Below are 18,977 nucleotides of genomic sequence, written 5' to 3'. Positions count from 1 at the left end.
TGCCACTCCATTGTTTAACAATGTTTGTTTGTTAGTTGAGTCAAATCTTTCAAACAGAATTAAAACTAAATATATTGTTGACCTTTCAATCTCCATTGTGTCTTCTCCATCGCACATGACATTGGCGAAATAATTTGTGCCCTCTCGGCACAAATAAAAGCCATAATTAAATTAAAAAAAAGAAAAAATATATATATTATATAAAAGTTTAAATCATTAAACTTTTTAAAATTTTGAAATAACATTTCTACTTTACGCCAAGTCAAATTTTGAAGTCGACTTGCTCGAATACATTTTAATCTTCATCTTCTTCTTAAAGGATTTATAAATATTTTTCTTAGTAATTGATAAAATTATAATCGCCACATTGGCGACTTGTAATTTTATCGATGATTCTTAGAAACGTAATTACTTACAACAAAGATCACAATTACGCGTTATTGTATCTAATAATAATATAAATTTATTCTTTCAATAATAATTATTATATATATCTATATATATACATATATTATTTATTATATATAGTTATTGAAATAATTTTATAATTTAAAAATTTAAATTGTTATATTGCTATAATATATTTAAACATGTTCTTAAATATTTGTCGTTTTTTATGTTTTTAAAATAATTTACGTAATCAAATTGGTCTTATCAGGTCAAGTTCAAACAGACGCTGGAATCAGTTTTTCATTTTAACAAAACTTAAATGATAACTATCGAGAAATACTTACGTTACATATTTCTATATATGAAACGTAAGTAACTCAATAAATTAACAATTTGTTAGTAGCATTGTCAACAACAACATGTACAGCCTGTTAATTTCCCACTGCTGGGCTAAGACCCCTCTCCCTCTTGAAGAAAGGTTATGAGCATATTCCACCAAGCTGCTCCAGTGCGAATTGGTGGATTCACATGTGGCTGAAATTCGTTGAAATAAGACACACGAAGGGTTTCCTCACGATGTTTTCCTTCACCGAGATGAAAATTATAGACACAAATTAAGAACATGAAAATTCAGTGGTACTTGCCAGGGCTTGAACCCACAATCATCGGTTAAGATGTACGCGTTCTAACCACTGGGCCATCTCGGCTCTCTTAGTAGCACTGGCCCCAGTATTTAACTAAGCATACGCTAAACAACGCTTTTAAGTTATCATATTATGGCCTGTTTGCTTTCAACTTATCTTAGGTATTCGTAGTTGATAAGTTCACTCATTCAGTTTAAAACGCGTAATGTATTTAACAATTTATTATCACATAGTTCAATAGTGAAGTGATTCATTCCGTTTGTTTTGCATTCTATATTAATATAATATTAATGAATCATATTTTGTTTAAAGAATGATCATTGTGAACTTTGTTTAGCAAATGTCACTGTTGTTAATATATATTGACGAATGTATTTAATTGTTATTGGACATATGTATAATCATTTTTAACTACTAATAGGTATAATAAATTGAGACTGGCAAATTGATCCGATGATGTTAAGTGGTCTTAACCCGTAGACATTGGAAGGACCCTTAGGGTGCAGGGCGTTAGATGGCGCCTCGCCGTTATGGTTTTAGATTCTTATAATTTTTTTGTGGACGAGTGGAGATTGCCGGAATACAACTGATACCGGGCGTTTGTTGTGTGTAAGACTGGGTAGACATTGGCACTATGAGAAATGTTAATATTTCCTTAATTACATCGGCGTTACACATACAGCGTTCACTCATTGGGACACTTGCCCTGTAAACGAAAACCCACGGACACTAAGTATCGCTGTTTGGCGGTAGAATATAATGTGATGAATCTGTGGTATAGGCTGGTCCGAATTTGGCCCTGGGGCAACATAGGAATGGAGTGCCTGGGCAACAGAGGGGCGGAGGCCCCTTATTATTATTTTATAAATTAATTCGGACAATTTCATTTCTCTCAGTAACATTTGTCAATAATTTATTTACTCTTATTATCAGTGTCTTTTAAAACAGCAGTTAGTAATATTATCGTAATTGGACTATATCCAGATATCTAAACATACTTATATTGCGTTAAAATTCTTAACTCGTCGGAACTTCTATTGTGGAGGCCCCAGGGCTTTTCCTCCGGTTGCCCTAACTTAAATTCGGCCCTGGATATAGATACCACCCACTCATCACATATCTATATTGAACTAACTTTGAAAAGGATCTGGATTCTGTGCCAGATGGGCACGAAGTTAGTTAGATATCCGTTATATAATACTTATTCTTGTAAGTAGGATTATCTATTCAGTATTATTTTGCATTTCAGTATTTATTTTATTTTGTTTAAATAGATCCCATAATATAGATGTTCTATTAGCGGTTCGAAGGGTTAGTTATGACGTTACAAACAGACAAACATACTTTGACAATGTTAATACAATATAGCTACATGTTCCGATTCCACAGCTACACGATTATTAAAGCGATGTAAACAAACTACTTAAAACACCTTTAAACACCTATTTTTAATGTTCTTAATTCCATCTATTTATTAGGAATATACCAATACGTAAAAAGTAGTAAAATTGTCTATGTTTAAATATCACTGTTTTTGTTTACTCAATATAGAATCCTATACTAATCTACAACAATATTATAAATTCGAAAGTAACTCTGTCTGTCTGTCTCTTTCACAGCCAAACCGTAAATTGAATTTAATGAAATTGGGTATGAAGCAAGATAGAACACTAAAGCATTTCATGTCTAAAACTAAGCGGAATGAGGACCCCAGCTTAAAAAAAAATTTACAAGCTTTTATTCAGTTTACATTTGTGTGTAGGTATAAATAAGTGTTAATGTTTATATATAACTTCTCGTAAATATGAGCTGGCTGTAGAGTATAGAATTTTGATCTTGAAGAAATTATGTAGGTACTAAGCACATTTTTAAAGTCTTGTTTAGGATTTGATCAGGGGAACGCAGATGCATTTGGGGTGCCCCAAGACTGGAGGACCGGGGCGAACCGCCCCTTCCGCCCCCTGATAGTCCGCCACTGACCCTAATATTCAAGCGAAGCCGCGGGCGACAACTAGTGAACAATATTTGACAGTGACACCAGACTATGTTAGAATAGTCTATGCTGGAGAACTCAGTAGTAATGATCAATATAAGGTTTAATTACTTAAACAAGATAAGAACTCGATAAGTAATAACAACACGCTGTTTAGTCCTAATTTTAATAGTTAATAGTGAACTATGCCGTTTCTATAAGATATATTTAATTTCATATTGTTTCAAATCTTACAACTGATTTTAAAAGCTAAAATCATCTAACTGATTACACTTTTAAACTGAAAATATATATGCAGTGTTTTGTGACAGTATAAATAAAAGTTTGTCTTTTAAAATATATATATATATATTTTATACATATATATATTTTTATACATTTGTATATATATACATATATATATTTTACCAAAAAGAAAGTCATACTATCGCTTATCTACTTACAATTAACAAATATTCAAAATTTAACATTAAAATAAAAGATGATTTCTGCATTGTTTTTATTTGACTAAAATGATAACAATATTACTAAATTAACAAAACAGGACAATATTATCAAATATATGTCTAACGTATATCGTGTGTATTGGTGTTTATATTATAAAAAGGTTTACTGACTCCCTCCTCAAGTAATTGAAGCAATTTTGCAAAAACCAATTTAGGTGCATCGACCGCCCAAAGAAAATCTATGTGATTGAACTCTTTCAAAGGCACTATATAATGTTCTATGGGATTTATTAGTTGTACGTATAAATTCGTAACATCGACGTCACTCGCCAGCCAATCGTTTTCAGAGCTAAATAAAGCAATCGGTAGAGTTATTTTATGTAGAGGATATTCGGGGGGCGAAAGCGTTCCGTACTTTATTAAATTTCCTTCAGTACCATAGTCAAATTGCTGAAATCTCCCAACGTTTCGAATCTCTTGCGCGTAATGAACTAACGTCTTTGTCGACGCACCGGCTGGGACGTGTCCCAGTATTATAGGCAACAAACTTCTATTAAACTGACGTTCATCGTGTCCGCATAACACGAACATTGAATTCTCACAGATCGCTTCTTCGTAGTGATTTATTTCACACGCGTGTTTTGATAACCATCGAAGAACAGCATTTTGTGGTAAAAATTCGTTAGCGCCGAGTAGTTTTAGCAAATATTCCAAATTGTTGCTGTATTTCGCGAGGAGACGGATTGGACTTTTAATGTCAGTCATGAAGGCAACGGGAGCTAATGCGAAACCCGCTCGTAGAACTTTATTGTAATGTGTCTTTGTGGAAAGCAAAGCAAATAAGATAGTCGTCCCCATTGAATGGCCGATATAGTTTATTTTTGTATCCCATCCCTTTGTATCCATGATATAGTCGATAACGGCTGGCAAATCGTGTTGGCTAACTTCATGAAATGTAAAATTCCAAAAAGCGAAGGTATCTATGTTAAGGGATACATGCGCCCTGGAGTAAGTATTTCCTCGAACATTCGCTAACCACACATCGTAACCGGCTTCAGATAATATATAAGCTAGACCTTTCTCTGGTCCTGCGACGATCCAGTCCGCTGAACTTCCAAGGAGACCGTGATGAAGAAGAACCGTTTTACGGGGATTCTCCTCTCTTTTAGCGTTTCGGGAATGAGGTATTCTGTGAACTGTGAGGATGTATCCATCTTCTGTGACGATTGTATGGGACTCAGATACGTAACCGTGTAGTGCAATCAGCTGTGGGGTGGTCATATGAATGCTCGGGTCATTATCATTACACGAATATTCTAATTTTTCAGGAGCAATTGCGTCAAAAATCTTCTCGTCGTTGGCTTGGGCATCTTCGACATAATCTTTAAATTTTCTCTTAATCCTCGCTTGGTTATCAATGCGATCTTCTATTTGCGTCTGATTAAAACCAAGATATGACGTTATTTTATTTCGAACATTTTCAACGTAAAACTGTTTAAGACTACGTCCCTTCGATCGAACGTAGTTTGTTATTTGAGATGTTCTATTTGTGAATGCGTCGACTAGATTCTGCGGAAACCAGCCGGTGTGCCGGCTCTCACTGCATTGTATGAAAAGAATCAATGTAAACACAATAACTAATAGCTTCATGTCTGATGAGTGAACCGCTCTCGACGAGAGCTGTTCATGCGACTGAAGTTATTAACGGGTCAGCAATGTATCCCGGTCCGTCGGGTCAAGGGGAAATGACTAATGAATGATACTCTAGTAAACACAGAATTTATAGCAACAGATAAGCGTTTAAAATCTAAATTCGAGTTGACTATATTGTTTATTTATTTAATATCTGTGACTCACAGCGTATTCAGCGTTTTTATAATCACCGACATTAATTGTCAATATTTTCTTTTAATTTTTTTTTCTCTGTTATGTCATTATTCTACAGATGTCTTATCAACAATGGGTACAACTTAGACCAGATTACAAAAAAAAAAACGATAATTACGCAAAGATGTTGGATGAGTACAATGATATTAGTTATCAGAATATTTTTTCTCTTTTATATAATTATTGTACCTACGTCTTATCAAAGATGATTAATATAGGCAAGTATTGAGTGACTACAGTATAAAAAATTCAGCCGGTGGTTACCATGTTAGAGAAAATGACATCGCTGTAATAAAATAAATTAATGTATTTTTTTTTATTAACGTCAATAAATGAATTTTAATTTAATTTAATTAGTAATTTTTTAAAAAGAATAATCATATTTTTATAAAAAAATCAGTTTAGTAAGGTCAATCTATAAAAAAGATATTGTGTAATTACTACTAAATTAACTAATTACTAATATTTATAGGCCATAAATAAATCTACTTATAATATCCCAAAACCTTAGACGAACGAGTGAACGGATTCTTATGAAATCGATATTGCCGTGAAACAGCGCAAAGATATAGTATATTTATTTTCAAATAAAAAATATTGTTACATGTCAATTTACCCTTATCGTTGCTTGTGGGACACAGCTAGTCAGTACTCTGTGTTTGATATATAAAGCACAAGTTGTCTCCCGCGATTGCGCTCGCGTTAGGGTTCGTCGGGTATTACGTATAAACTTCATACCAAATTCCGTACAGTGATTTGGTCGTGAGTATTTAAAAAATCCATATTCATACTTATATTACTAGTATACTTGTATTCTTTTTATTTATATTTCTTTGATCTATATTTTTCGATAGGCACTGGAAAACATTCATATTATGTACTACGTAATTCAAGCCTCTTTACTATAACTACATATTTACTAGCCGACAAAAACTCAGTAGTTACGTAAATTATATGTAATTATTGTAAACAATTAAATTTAAATCTGTATGGAGCACGTGAATAAATTAAATTCTACGCGTTTTTATCGTTTATTTACATAACCTTATTGAGAATGAAATAATTATTTATACAAAATAAATATATAGTAATAATTGATTAGTAAGCAACACATAAAACATATAAACATATCTATAACTAGCTAAACTCACGGCTTCGCTTACTTAGAATTCTGTTTGTGTTTATCCCCAAAACTAACCACTCGAAGAGTAAAAAGTAGTCGGTATATGTATACGGTCCGGCAGATTTTTTTTCGTATAAAGTTTCATCAAAATTGATTCAGTGGTTAAGACGAGAAAGCGTAACAAACTGACAGACAATCAGACAGAGGTACTTTCCTATCTACAATATATCACATATTTATCTTTTATAAAAAAAACTTTGTTTTTTTTAGCAATTAGGAACCAGAAGTTGCAGCGGGTTTCTTCTTTGTCCTCTAACCCTTTAAGAAACGCCTATATTGGTAATGAACTTTATAACCCATACTTTGTCCAGGTCGTTAGGTTTAACATACTTCAAAATTTATTCACGAAGTTGTTAAGTACTTAAGTTTGTTTCCAATTAGGTATTTAGTTTTCATTTCGCTAAGTTTACTCAATCATAGCTTTTAAAACATTTGAAAATACATTAAAGCTAAGCTACTATGACTATGTCGTAATACTTCGTGTTAAATACGTAATAGTCCAGTCAAATTACGAAATAAAAAAACATGAACCTACACAATTTGGGGATTTCAAGGGTCGATAGGGGGGTGTATTCTGAGCATAAATTCCAATATGAGGGGTTGTACTGAGGTCAGCTCAAGGTCATTTCGACGGAAACGCGTTTAATTCAATATCTCGAGAAATATCAGTGTTAGGCAAAAAATTGTAGAGACCTTTTCTCTTCTAAATAAAATTTATTAACTTTTTTATTTGAAACTTTTTTTATAACATTAATATTTTTCAAGTTATTACTCCCGCAAGGCAAAAATTTTACTTTTTTCTCTATTTTTCGTCGTTTTCTCCCCAACTATTCAATTTTATTAAATTTTACCGATTCTCAAAGTGTAGATCTTTTAATTATGTACAATTTTTGTCTGAAACTTTTTTCTGTAATGCCAATAACTTCGGAGTTATACATTACTTTACCGAGCGAAATCCCCTATCGACCCTTAAAATCCCCAAAGTGTGTTCGTTCATGTTTTTTTAACCCATTTTTAGCTACAATTTGACTGGACTATAAGTAATGTTTTTGTTTTATTGTAAAGTAACATTATCCAGAAAAACTAGATAGCGCTGAACGATTTTAAATAGCACTACGAAATAAAAATTTTATGAGTTATTTAATGTACGAGTAGACCCTGTGGGGCGTGGTTGGAACCACTTTTAAATTTTTGAAAGTCTGAAAAGAGACTACTTCGGATACGACAGACTCGGCTTCAAGTATTAGCACCTTCAACTTTTGTCACTTTTGTCCGTTGGCAACTTAATTGAGAATATTAACCCATACATATACCTTAATGTATTTGCATAGCAATAGATCGAGTCTATTTACAATTGCGGAGATTTTAAATAGGAGGGGATTCTTAACTAGGAACGGAAGTAGGGTAGCAAAGTTGTTGCCATTTGTAATTTATTCCCGGATATGACAAGGACTGTATATGTATATCTTTATACAAACATATTATAAAAATACATCCAGGGCCAATTAAAATATGTGTTTGCTGTAGGTATAAGCTCGATATTGTGTATGACTGAGTAATAGAGAATATGAAATAAATGGCGGCCACATCGGAGCAAGTCCCCAAGTGTCTATCCCTGCCCGGAAACATCGATGTCTACATGAGTTTGTGGAGCAAATGATGAGGCATCTGCGGAACCATCGAGGGATTCATGAGTTCGTAGAAAAACGGACGAGCATTCTACGAGAAAAACAAAGGCTACGTGAATTCGTAGAGTAAATGACAAAGTTATATAAGGTGTCATCAAAGGCTAAACGAGTGCGTACAGCAAATGACAAGACAGTTCCGTAAAAACGAAGCTCAGAATAACTATTCTATGAGTTCTTGGAAGGATTGTAACCAAACAATCCTTCCACGAATACAACAAAGGCTACATGAACTCATAGGGTAGATGACTATTCTTTCACCGATACATAAAAGGCTACACGACGAGCCATTACTTGATGAGACTCTACAATCATTGACGAGTCTTTTGCTCGTATACCCTATGTATCCTACATGGGTTACACGAGCTCGAGATGACCGACGGTTAAAAATGTATGATAATCGTGAGATTCAAAATATGAAAATTATCTGTTTAATTGTATTTTGCTAGTTGTTTATAGTTAGTACTGCAGAATCTATGGAATCAAGCTATACTGAATCGTACAGGTTAGGTCCAGGTTACGACCTAGTAGGTAATAAACTTTACATTTAAAAACAATAATTACGTGTTATAACTAAATACAACTTTAGTTTTTGGGGATTAGTGGACCTTGTATATTTACAAAAAAGGATTATTCAAATACGTCACAATAAAACGAATTAACTCCTAAAATGATTATTTAATTTGTGTAATACTTCGCTAAATCTATTCTTACTTAATAAATAGAAAGAGATAGATTCTAAATTAATACAACAGTTTTAATTCTTCACACAATTCTTCAAAATTATCTATCTTCCATTTTCTCAATTCGTTTTCTAAATTTTCTTCTTGAAGATTTTCATAGTCCTCAGAATCTTAAAACAAATTTTAAATTAGAACTTTATTCAATACTGTATGACAAATAAATACTGTTATTTCAATCGTGGGGACATTGATGTAGTTTAAAGTTTATTTCATTGAGATCGATCCATTGGTTTCTTGACTGATGTTCGGTGTCCAAACAGACAAAATTGACAGACAGATGAAAATGTGACAAGGCCATTATAAGATAAGACGCGAGACTTACTTAAAAACTTTGTTAGTACCATAAAAATCTTACTATAAACCAGGCGCACAAAAACCGAGGTATGGAATTTTAAGGATCATAAGCCTAATCTTTGCGACATTTTGGACCCACTGGAATATATGATAAGCGATTTTTTCGAATTTCAGATACTCACGCAAGCAACCAAAGTAGTAAATAAAAGGTCCTGCGACATCCAGCAGTTGTTCTACCGTTCTATATTACAGTGCAAAGTGTACGCCCTAACACTTAAAACGCTAACGCCCTTCCAGTAATCCTTTAATTCGATGAGACGGAAAATTCGATACGACAGGAATTCAAGAAAGAGTTGACCTTGCACAGACGCAGCAACATAACATATAGGAGTTAACACTTAAGAATTCTTGATACTTCTTAACAAATATATTATGACGTTCACAAGTCCTAAGTTTTAATTTCCTCTTAATAAGATAATACTTTTTTTATTTTGAACACCTCACTAGCTCCGGACAGCTGTGCCGCCATTACTATGGCGCCGAAGTGGTTCATGAGGGCTTCGTCGACCGTAAGACGGTTACATTTTATGCTCTCGTTGTACCAGTTCACTAGCACGGATGCCATAGTTCGTACCCTTGATTTAGCTTTTTCGCCAAAACGATTTGTAAGTTGTTCTTTCAGGTCTTTGGCGGCTTCGCGAGAATCCTGTCGTTTAGCATTACTCTCGTGCATCTGGCCACTACTACCACTGGGTCTCCTGTTGGTGTGAAGAACCTAAGTAATGCGTCTTTTCGCCCCTCATCTTCAACCAGGCTCACGAATCCTTCTGCAGCGCTGTAAGCAGCCATGTACCGCCCCGACATTTTCCCTTTGATAACTTGGGATGTAATAAGATAATACTTACCATAGATAGGAAACCATCCACTCAACTCGCAAACAGCGACATTGAACGCTACCGGCTGTTTAGCTCCCATGCTACTCTTTCTTGGCCACACAAGAACCCTGACCACTTCTTCACGATTTCCCTCAATGCGATCTCCTCTTGTCATCATAACGTTATGTGCAATTGATTTTTGTAGCAAGTAATTCAACAATATAAAAATGTCATCAACTTTTTCCGAACCTTGAAATACTTCGAAGCAAAATGCTGGTACTGGGTAGCTCTCGTCAAACTTAAACAGTGGTCCTTTTATTTTATTGCAATTCTGAAAAAAAAACCGCGCGAAAAACCATTTTAAAATGTTTAGGGTAACTTCGGCCCATGGATTTCTACAAAGGATTAACCTTTGAAGTAACTAAATCCAAACTTCCAAAACCTTAAAATAAGATAGTTTCAAATATGGCAAGAGAACTTCCAGTTATCAGGTTTTAATTATCCCACCTTAGTCTCAAGGTAGATACCGACCAGCACGGTAGTTAAAAGGGTCTTTTTTTATTTTCCTTTTTATTTGTGCCGAGAGAGCACAGATTATTTCATCAATGTCACGTGCGATGGAGAAGACACGATGGAGATTCAACGGTACAGTTAAAAGGTTGAGTCGAAATTAATTTTACAATATGTCTAAATATTTACCGCATTTTCCACGTAAAGACGTTGCTTCTCAATAAACAAATGGTAGTGTAAATGATTCACTGATGCGAAAGCACACAAACTATTGAATCCAATTCTTAGAGTTCTGCAATAAAAATGTACAAGTACAAATATTATGGAAATCATTACTTGCGAAGTCTAATACATTACAGTTACAGTTCGGCAGTCTGATAGAGCTAATACAAACCGTAATTGTCAAAATAGATAAAGTAAGTTTTGGTTAAAAGTATCTATCTCATACTGGATAATTTATTTATTTAGTGTTGCACTATAAATTAACTAAAACAAATGAGTCAAATTTATTATCTCTGTGTGCGTGACAGCTACACTTTACACTCGCCAAACATACTTATTAGTGTGCGTCTACTTATTGGCCAACTGTTGGCTACTATTTTTTTTCGATGTATTCTCAGCTTTGACAGTCTATCTTAAGATATAAATGAACAAAGAATTTCGTCTTTATTTATTTTATTGGGAAAAAACTTCACATCATAACTGGAATGTGTGATAGCTGTAAAATATGCATTAATTCACCAAAATTTAGCTAAAAGTAGAAAAAGTTAATTCTAAGTATAGCCGAAGTATTTATTTTAGTAGGTGAAAATTGTATCCAAATTCATCACAGGGCTTTTTTTCCTACTTTAAAGAGATATCATTAAAAATATTTTTTCTAAGCTTAAAATAAAAGGGTTTATTAAATGAAGCTTACTTGCCAACTCACCGATCCTGAGTTAATAGCATTAAGTCTACGGTCAATTTCAAACTTTCCTTAGTGATTACTTGTGGCAGACATTTGTATATAGAGGGACAGAGTAGGGAATGATATTTAGATATTGGACTGACATTAACAAGTACGGCATGGCTGTCCCCTAGAATAAATTAAAATTAACTCAATATTGTTCCATTGTCCAATATTGTTTCAAACTGTATGATCAAATGGTGTTTGTGACGTCCAACTATTTTTATTGCAATTAATATAATTGCATTAACTTCTATGAATGTGTGAATATACAATACAAAAGGTTTTGCTTTGCTTACACACCCAATTTTAGTTCAGTCTTATGATTTATCACTTCCCTATTTTTTTGATTTCAACTCCTATCATTATATCAATAATAAAAACATTTAGTTGGCCACTTATTCAGTACCACAGCATATAAAAATAACTATTCTGTACACTATCATGGTTTGCAGTCCAATCATGGCAAAGATGTTATATCACTAATGCAAATCTGGCCCTTCAATGTGAAATATAGCAGTAGAATATTTAAATTTATTTTGGTCACTTAAGCGGGTAGGGCAAAGACTATAGTAGTTGAAATCATCACATCAGCATTCATGGAGCAAAGTTCTTTACGTGGCTTACAGTAGAGTGAATTGGCAGAAATCATCACATAATGAAAAACATTATAATTCAGTACTCCATTCAGGCGACCTTACCCTCTCTTTTATAAATGGTCTAATTTAAACTTTTTCTGTTATTGTTTTATTCATACGGGATATTTAGTTAACTATAGTTAGTTTTTAAATATTGTTAATTTAAATCATCGTGTCTATTATTTAATACATAATATGTATCAAATATTACCTTCATCAATTTCTTTAAATGTGAATATTATTTCTTCTTTGGAAACTTTTGTAAAATTAAACCTCTTTTCATCAAATGGTTGACATATATCATTTATTTGTTCTGGATATCTTCTGTTGCTTTGTCGACTTGGGTTTAACTACAAAAATACAATTCATAGCTTAAATACACTATATGTGTTTGACAATTATTGCTTAGTTAGTAACTTAAGAATCCTATAATTATAGTATCTTCTTCAAATTACCCACCTGTAATAAATACTTTTCATTCAATAACCTCTCTTGTAAGTTCAATATTTTGTATCTAAATACATTCGCTTTTGAATGAATATCATTCCATTTTGACTTGAGAAGTGGTAAGAATTTGGAACTCTTGTCTTCGATCAATTGTTTAGATTCAGAGTCATAAATTTGAATCATTTTGTTGACAAGATAATAGCTATGATTGTTTTTATTGTAAATTAATAGAAAATATTTTCTATTCTATCTACGTAAACACTTCTTATTATCTATATTGACAATTGACGTGTATGTACTATGTAGTGTTAGTAAATTCATTGATGATTCATTGTTTACAAAATTATTTATTTTATTTTTATTTAGTCTGGTCACTGGTGAAGTTGTGATAGTCGATAATGGTTAATGGCACTAAGTGACTAGTGAGTAGTGATTGACAGTCATTATATCACCAAGAAAACAGTGTTGCCAGCAATGCAAGCCCTAGTGTCATCAATCATCATTTGTCACAGCTTAAGCAGTTAGCAGTCTAATAAGGTTGAATCTCGTCTGCTGAAGCCTACAGCCATTAGAGCAGCACACGTTACTATGTAATAAAATAGAGGCGTGGTTTATAACCATTTATTTGTACCTTCTTTAGAAAACATTATTAATTGATATGTACTTTAAATAATCCAAGTAGCTTAGACGTGTACCGCGCCGAGATATTCGCCTGCTAGGTTTTTCTTCAAACCCTTTTATTAAAATTTAGAGTAAAAACATGTAGGTACTAGGCACCTGTATATGATTTTTACACCACGTAGCGAATACCCTTGCCTAACATTAATGAAATTGGATCAGAATGTAATTTATTTATCAAAAAATAATAAATTATTTTTATTCAGCTTCATCTGATACTAGCTCTGACACTAGTACTAGTAGCTACTGTGCTAGCTAGTACTAGCGTCAGATACGTACATTTTCTATATGTAAAGTAATAATATGATCGGTTGGTTGAAAATTGTTGTAGTATGATAAATCTATATGCAAAAAAAATAATGGGCACCCATAACTTTTCAGTATAACTATGCAAAGCTTAAACAAGAGTTAAATTGTATTCATTGAATTTCTTTAAGTTAAATTAAATATTAGTTGTTTCAAACTAATTTTATGGCATCATAATACTTAATTATTTATAAATGTTATACTCAGATTTCCTTTAAAATTGGAAATTTTATTTAGTATTTTGAACTGTTTTTCCTGTCAATTGAATTGAGTAATTTTTTAAATGAAAGTTTTAAATGATAATCAAATTAAATGAATAATTTAAATATAATTTATTTTATATACATTCAGTCTTTAAACAGTTTGGATTTAATACATTATTTTTATCGTAAAGGCATAATATGTCAATTATTTGTTGGCTCATCTTCGTTGCTTCGAAGGAATTCATTTCATTTAACTTTTTAGTGACAGCTTTACCCACTTTTTCATATTTTGAGTTATCTAAAGTAAAGGAATCATTTTGTGCAGCTTTAAATACTGATACTAAGCTCTCAGCTATGCCTTGGCAAGAAATATTTGAATGTGTCGAATTATTATCGGAGTATTGGTCACTGTTGTAGTCAAGTTCAATTTGAGAATCCTTTTCTTCTGACGTGAAGAAGACTTCCTAGAAAAACATAATATAAAATTATGTTAATTATCAAGGAATTGCATGCCATAAGTAGATCTTAGACCAATATAATACAATTAAGATATATAGAAATAAGACCATTGATACTATATGCAAAATAACCTAGTAATTAATTATGTTTGATGGTAATTTATAACTCACTTTTTTTTCTTCAATATCCAAGTCCTCTACACGAAGTTTAACAGCTCGATTAACTTTTCTAAGAAATTGACAAGCTTCCCATAAGTGCCAGTTAACTCTGTACTCCTATAAATAAATTTAATATCATCATTAACATTATCAGTTGATATTAAAATATTTTTTATTTGTTTATATTAATTTCCTGATAATGGGACATTTATAAATAATACATCTATTACTAGAGATTTAATATTTATCATCAGAGAAAAAATGGTCTATATTTGAAATAAATTACCAATATCATTAACAGAGTTGAAAAAATATACAAAGAAACTATGGCACTAACCTCCCCATCACTTTTAGCTTGACTAGCCTTTATTTTTCTTAAGTAATTAGCAAAAGTAGACCTTATATTTGTCCACCTATCCTTCACGGCTTGGCCCGTAAACTCGTTACCGTATTTTGCTGCAAATTCTGCGTATGTGCGGTCTCTGTATTCAACTGAAGTATATTTTGGGTGTTTTGGATTCCATATATTTGGTCGACTCTGTATGAACTTTACCAATTTAAGATTCATTTTTCTAGTCCAAAATACTTTTTCTTTTGCGAATTCTGATATCATTTTTGTTTCGTTTCTTAATTGACCTTACAGAGTCCATTAATTAATAAAATGTTAATTTGAATCGTTTCAGATATTTACTTTATACATCTTTTGAACTTCTTTTCCCTATAATTCATTCAAAGTATCCAAATAAACATAAACTTGAATCTTGATGTAAAATTTATAAATATTATGTGTTCTGTCAAACGCTGCCAATTTGACGTTCGTTCGTAGAAATTGTAGATGTATGAGGTTATTCCTAATGTATATATATTTTTGTAATAATTAAGTCACTTTGAAAATAATATATAAATGATTCATATTTTCAGAATATAGACATAGATCTTAAAAAATATAATATTTTTTTGGGTTTATTTTAATTTTATGGGTTTAATTATTTTTGTTATAAACTATGTAAGTCCTAAAATAAAAATATGACCTAGTCCATATCATTCAAACTTCTTTGCTTCGTAATATGGCTTAAAAAATACACAATGTTGTCACATAGGAAATGTCAGAACAGTAAACAAGTATGTTGAAAAAGGTACAGACTAAAAACCTATGCTGAGATAATATGACTGAGATGCTCACTATAATAACAATCTTTGGAAAAAATGTTGGAAATGTATATAGATATTTTATATACTATAGCTTATCGAATTGAATACGCTGTTAAGGAATCATACTTTATTCATAAAATTTAATAATTATAAGTTATATTACAGGAGTAAATAGTTTTTAGTAATTTTTTTGTAAAATAAATGTGTGACTATAATAATAGTTGAATATGAAAATAGTTCAAAGGGGTAATGGAAAGACAATTGCATGTGGCGGAGATGAGAATGCTGAGAGGAATGTGTGGGGGTACGCGAATGGATAGAGTAAGGTATGAGTACATAAGAGGAAGTTTGAAAGTGGCACCGGTATCCGAGAAGCTATCTGGAAACCGGCTGTCATGGTATGGGCATGTTATGCGGAGGAATGAGGACCATGTTGTGAGAAAGGTTTTGAGAATGGATGTAGATGGATATAGAGGTAGGGGACGACCAAAGAAACGATGGATGGATTGTGTGAAAGACGATATGGTTAGAAAGAATGTTACTTGTGAGATGATGTCCGACTGAGAAGTATGGAAGAAGACGACATGCTGCGCCGACCCCAAGTAAAATTGGGATAAGGGCAGGAGGATGATGATGATGAGTTCAATAATGTGTTTAATTATCATAATTCGATCGAGAAGAATCTTTAAGAAACTTAGCAGTTACTTTTTATCAACCATGTATGATAATAAATAATGAACAGAAGCTGTAAATTTTATTGAAATTATTTTTCCCTTCGACCACGAGAATGATTCGCATATAATGAGAGGATGTTTGTAGACGTCGCCGGTACCTCGTGCGCCGGAATATCTACTAAATAGCCATTGGATCACTCGTGCATGCTAACGTGACACCAAAACACGATAGCGAGACTCTTGACCTACCTTAACAATAGCAAAATTAATTTTGACAGCAACGATCGAATTAAAATGTTTTTTTTTTTATTGTGTTTGTTAAGTAGACAACATTAGCATTGTAAGAAATATTAACCATTCCTTTCATCGTCAATGAGCCACTAACTAGGGAACTAAGTTGTTATATCCTCGTGCCTCCACTTACAAGTACACTGGCTGACTCACCCCCAAAACTGGAACATAACAATACTAAGTATTGATGTTTGGTGTAAGAATGTTTGACGAGTGAATGAATGGACTTCCCAGGTTATATATCATGTATGGAAAACAACAAATGCTTGTTTTGTATCAAGTATAAAATCTTTGCCTGTCTCGTTGATCTAGTAGCCATATAAAGGCACTGATCCCGAGGTTTTTCTGTCGAAAAAGTGTCAGTAACAGCCTTGAGTATGGAAGATAGAAGTGTGTAAATTCCCGTGTCTCGGAAATCACGCAAAGTAACGTAAACTCTTTTCGGTCATATGAGAATTGCCATCCCATCGCATTGTTAGAGTGTCGGAATAGAGAGTGCACCAGTGTTTGCGTACACAATTGTGCACGGCTTGAGCGGAGATGGCCCAGTGGTTAGAACGCGTGCATCTTAACCGATGATTTCGGGTTCAAACACTGAATTTTCATGTGCTTAATTTGTGGTTATAATTTATCTCGTGCTCGGCGGTGAAGGAAAACATCGTGAGGAAACTTGCATGTGTATAATTTCAACGAAATTCTGCCACATGTGTTCCACCAACCTGCTTTATAGCAGCGTGGTGGAATATGCTCCAAACCTTCTCCACAAAGGGAGAGGAGGCCTTAGCCCAGCAGTGGGAAATTTACAGGCTGTTAATGTATGTAATGTTATGCATGGCCTTTTTAAATTGGATTTCCTTTGAGATTGGCCACTATAACTGAAATCGGCCAGGACGACATCATAATCTGGTTCATTATGTCTCATTTAAAAATACTACAACATTAATTTGAGTCTCGAATTTTTTAATTCAAATATAAGAAAGTATTTACTATTCATTAATGTATTAAAATCTTGTTCCAAAATTTATATATGTCGGCGGAAAATCACGTATTTTAGAAAAACACATGCCCGGAAATTATTGTTTTAATTATTTTTAATAATTGAAAACTATTTGATTATTAAATTAATAATATTTAGTGAATTTTGAGATGTTAAATTAGTTTGAAATATTTTACCGCCCATAAATATGTGTTATATTGAGTGAATAGTGCCCTCACCCATTTTTGTTATAAGGCCGAACGCCCGCCGGTATCAGGAGGCTTGTTCTAGCCGTTGGATCGATTGGACCTACTCAGTTTGGAATAAATCAGAGAAGAATATTTCCTGCGTTTAATTTCATACCTTCGAGGATGGATAGAAATCCAAACCCTGACATTCGTGATGTCAGCAATGCTGACGTCATGTTTTTTAAAAACAAGCCGGGACAAGCCACTTCGTCATACATACTTATAAATCAGCGATTTGTTATATTATATACGTTTTATACGTTTAAAATGGTCATATAACGGCATTACCACATTTTAATTCCGTATGATATCTTATTTGAATTTATAAAAAGTATGACCCGAATACTGGAGTCAAAGCCTGTTCCACTGAGAGAGTTAAACTTAAAAAGTAAAGGGGTAATATCAATAGATATTTTAGTATTATTTTCGTAATAATTAAAGTATTTTGTACTACTAGTGTCAACGATTTTACCCGGGTTTTTGTTTTAAAAATAGATTAATAAAAGATCCTGAAATTTAAAAATATGTATAAAAGCTAAATAATATTATCTAATTCCAGGATAATTTGTACAAAACCTTCATAGTCTTTAATGATTTTAGTGATAACTTCTTTATGTAATAGGTAGGTGGACGGCCAATTGGGTCAACTGATGGTAAGTAGTCACCACCGTCCAATAGATATTGACGCTGTAAGAAATATTAAGCATACCTTACATTACACCATCAACCAAACTTGAAAGCTAAGATGTTATGTCCCTTTTGCCTGGTACACTGGTATACTCACCCTTCAAAGTTTGACGGTCGAATATATGATCAGAAGGTGATACCTATCCAGACGTGTTAAACAAAGTCCTACATCCAAGTAATCGATATAAAAATCTATACTAATTTACTAATATGCCTAAAATGTTGGTATGTCTTTGTATTTTCAAACATTTAGAAGATTACCTTTGCCAAATAGACAAACAGCCAAAAATAATAATAGTTGTTTTATTTTGGGTAACTTGCAAATAACTTTATAATAGGCTTATCATACATACATATAATAAAATTGGAGTGTCTGTTTGTAATATTAAAATAACCGCTTTTTACTAAATGTATGCATACACGGTACATAACCAAAATCTGTCCGTCCCTCTGTTTATTCCGGC

At 32.8% G+C, this 18,977-nt stretch overlaps 3 protein-coding genes across 3 annotated transcripts; all 3 read right to left on the bottom strand.

The window, feature by feature from the left end:
• Positions 1-3,509: 3,509 nt before the first annotated feature.
• Positions 3,510-5,235, bottom strand: LOC113400668 (gastric triacylglycerol lipase-like). Its single transcript, XM_026640314.2, has one exon. It carries the CDS (start codon positions 5,121-5,123, stop codon positions 3,594-3,596), a length of 1,530 nt encoding a protein of 509 aa, XP_026496099.2. The 5' UTR covers positions 5,124-5,235; the 3' UTR covers positions 3,510-3,593.
• Positions 5,236-8,890: 3,655 nt separating this feature from the next.
• LOC113400670 (GDP-D-glucose phosphorylase 1) lies at positions 8,891-13,022 on the bottom strand. Its single transcript, XM_026640316.2, has 6 exons — positions 12,694-13,022; positions 12,446-12,584; positions 11,579-11,726; positions 10,840-10,942; positions 10,171-10,471; positions 8,891-9,081 (listed from the first exon to the last, which is right to left on the bottom strand). Exons 1-6 carry the CDS (start codon positions 12,862-12,864, stop codon positions 8,972-8,974), a joined length of 972 nt encoding a protein of 323 aa, XP_026496101.2. The 5' UTR covers positions 12,865-13,022; the 3' UTR covers positions 8,891-8,971.
• Positions 13,023-13,984: 962 nt separating this feature from the next.
• LOC113400671 (uncharacterized) lies at positions 13,985-15,299 on the bottom strand. Its single transcript, XM_026640317.2, has 3 exons — positions 14,823-15,299; positions 14,498-14,602; positions 13,985-14,332 (listed from the first exon to the last, which is right to left on the bottom strand). Exons 1-3 carry the CDS (start codon positions 15,096-15,098, stop codon positions 14,003-14,005), a joined length of 711 nt encoding a protein of 236 aa, XP_026496102.2. The 5' UTR covers positions 15,099-15,299; the 3' UTR covers positions 13,985-14,002.
• Positions 15,300-18,977: the final 3,678 nt, after the last annotated feature.

This window comes from Vanessa tameamea, chromosome 22 (genome assembly GCF_037043105.1).
Source record: "Vanessa tameamea isolate UH-Manoa-2023 chromosome 22, ilVanTame1 primary haplotype, whole genome shotgun sequence".
NCBI classification, from domain to species: Eukaryota; Metazoa; Arthropoda; class Insecta; order Lepidoptera; family Nymphalidae; genus Vanessa; species Vanessa tameamea.
Note: the sequence above shows the minus strand (reverse complement) of the source record. Positions and strands in the feature narration are given on the sequence as shown.

What these genes read in the sequence shown, in the direction of transcription:
- LOC113400668 (XM_026640314.2), bottom strand. Translation starts at nt 5,123, where the DNA reads ATGAAGCTATTAGTTATTGTGTTTACATTGATTCTTTTCATACAATGC.
- LOC113400670 (XM_026640316.2), bottom strand. Translation starts at nt 12,864, where the DNA reads ATGATTCAAATTTATGACTCTGAATCTAAACAATTGATCGAAGACAAG. An exon ending in ATGCTATTAACTCAGGATCG is followed by an intron (nt 10,943 to 11,578) that starts GTGAGTTGGCAA and finishes TTTTTATTGCAG; the next exon opens with AACTCTAAGAATTGGATTCA. An exon ending in GTCTTTACGTGGAAAATGCG is followed by an intron (nt 10,472 to 10,839) that starts GTAAATATTTAG and finishes TTTTTTTTTCAG; the next exon opens with AATTGCAATAAAATAAAAGG.
- LOC113400671 (XM_026640317.2), bottom strand. Translation starts at nt 15,098, where the DNA reads ATGATATCAGAATTCGCAAAAGAAAAAGTATTTTGGACTAGAAAAATG. An exon ending in AAGCTAAAAGTGATGGGGAG is followed by an intron (nt 14,603 to 14,822) that starts GTTAGTGCCATA and finishes ATTTATTTATAG; the next exon opens with GAGTACAGAGTTAACTGGCA. An exon ending in TGGATATTGAAGAAAAAAAA is followed by an intron (nt 14,333 to 14,497) that starts GTGAGTTATAAA and finishes ATGTTTTTCTAG; the next exon opens with GAAGTCTTCTTCACGTCAGA.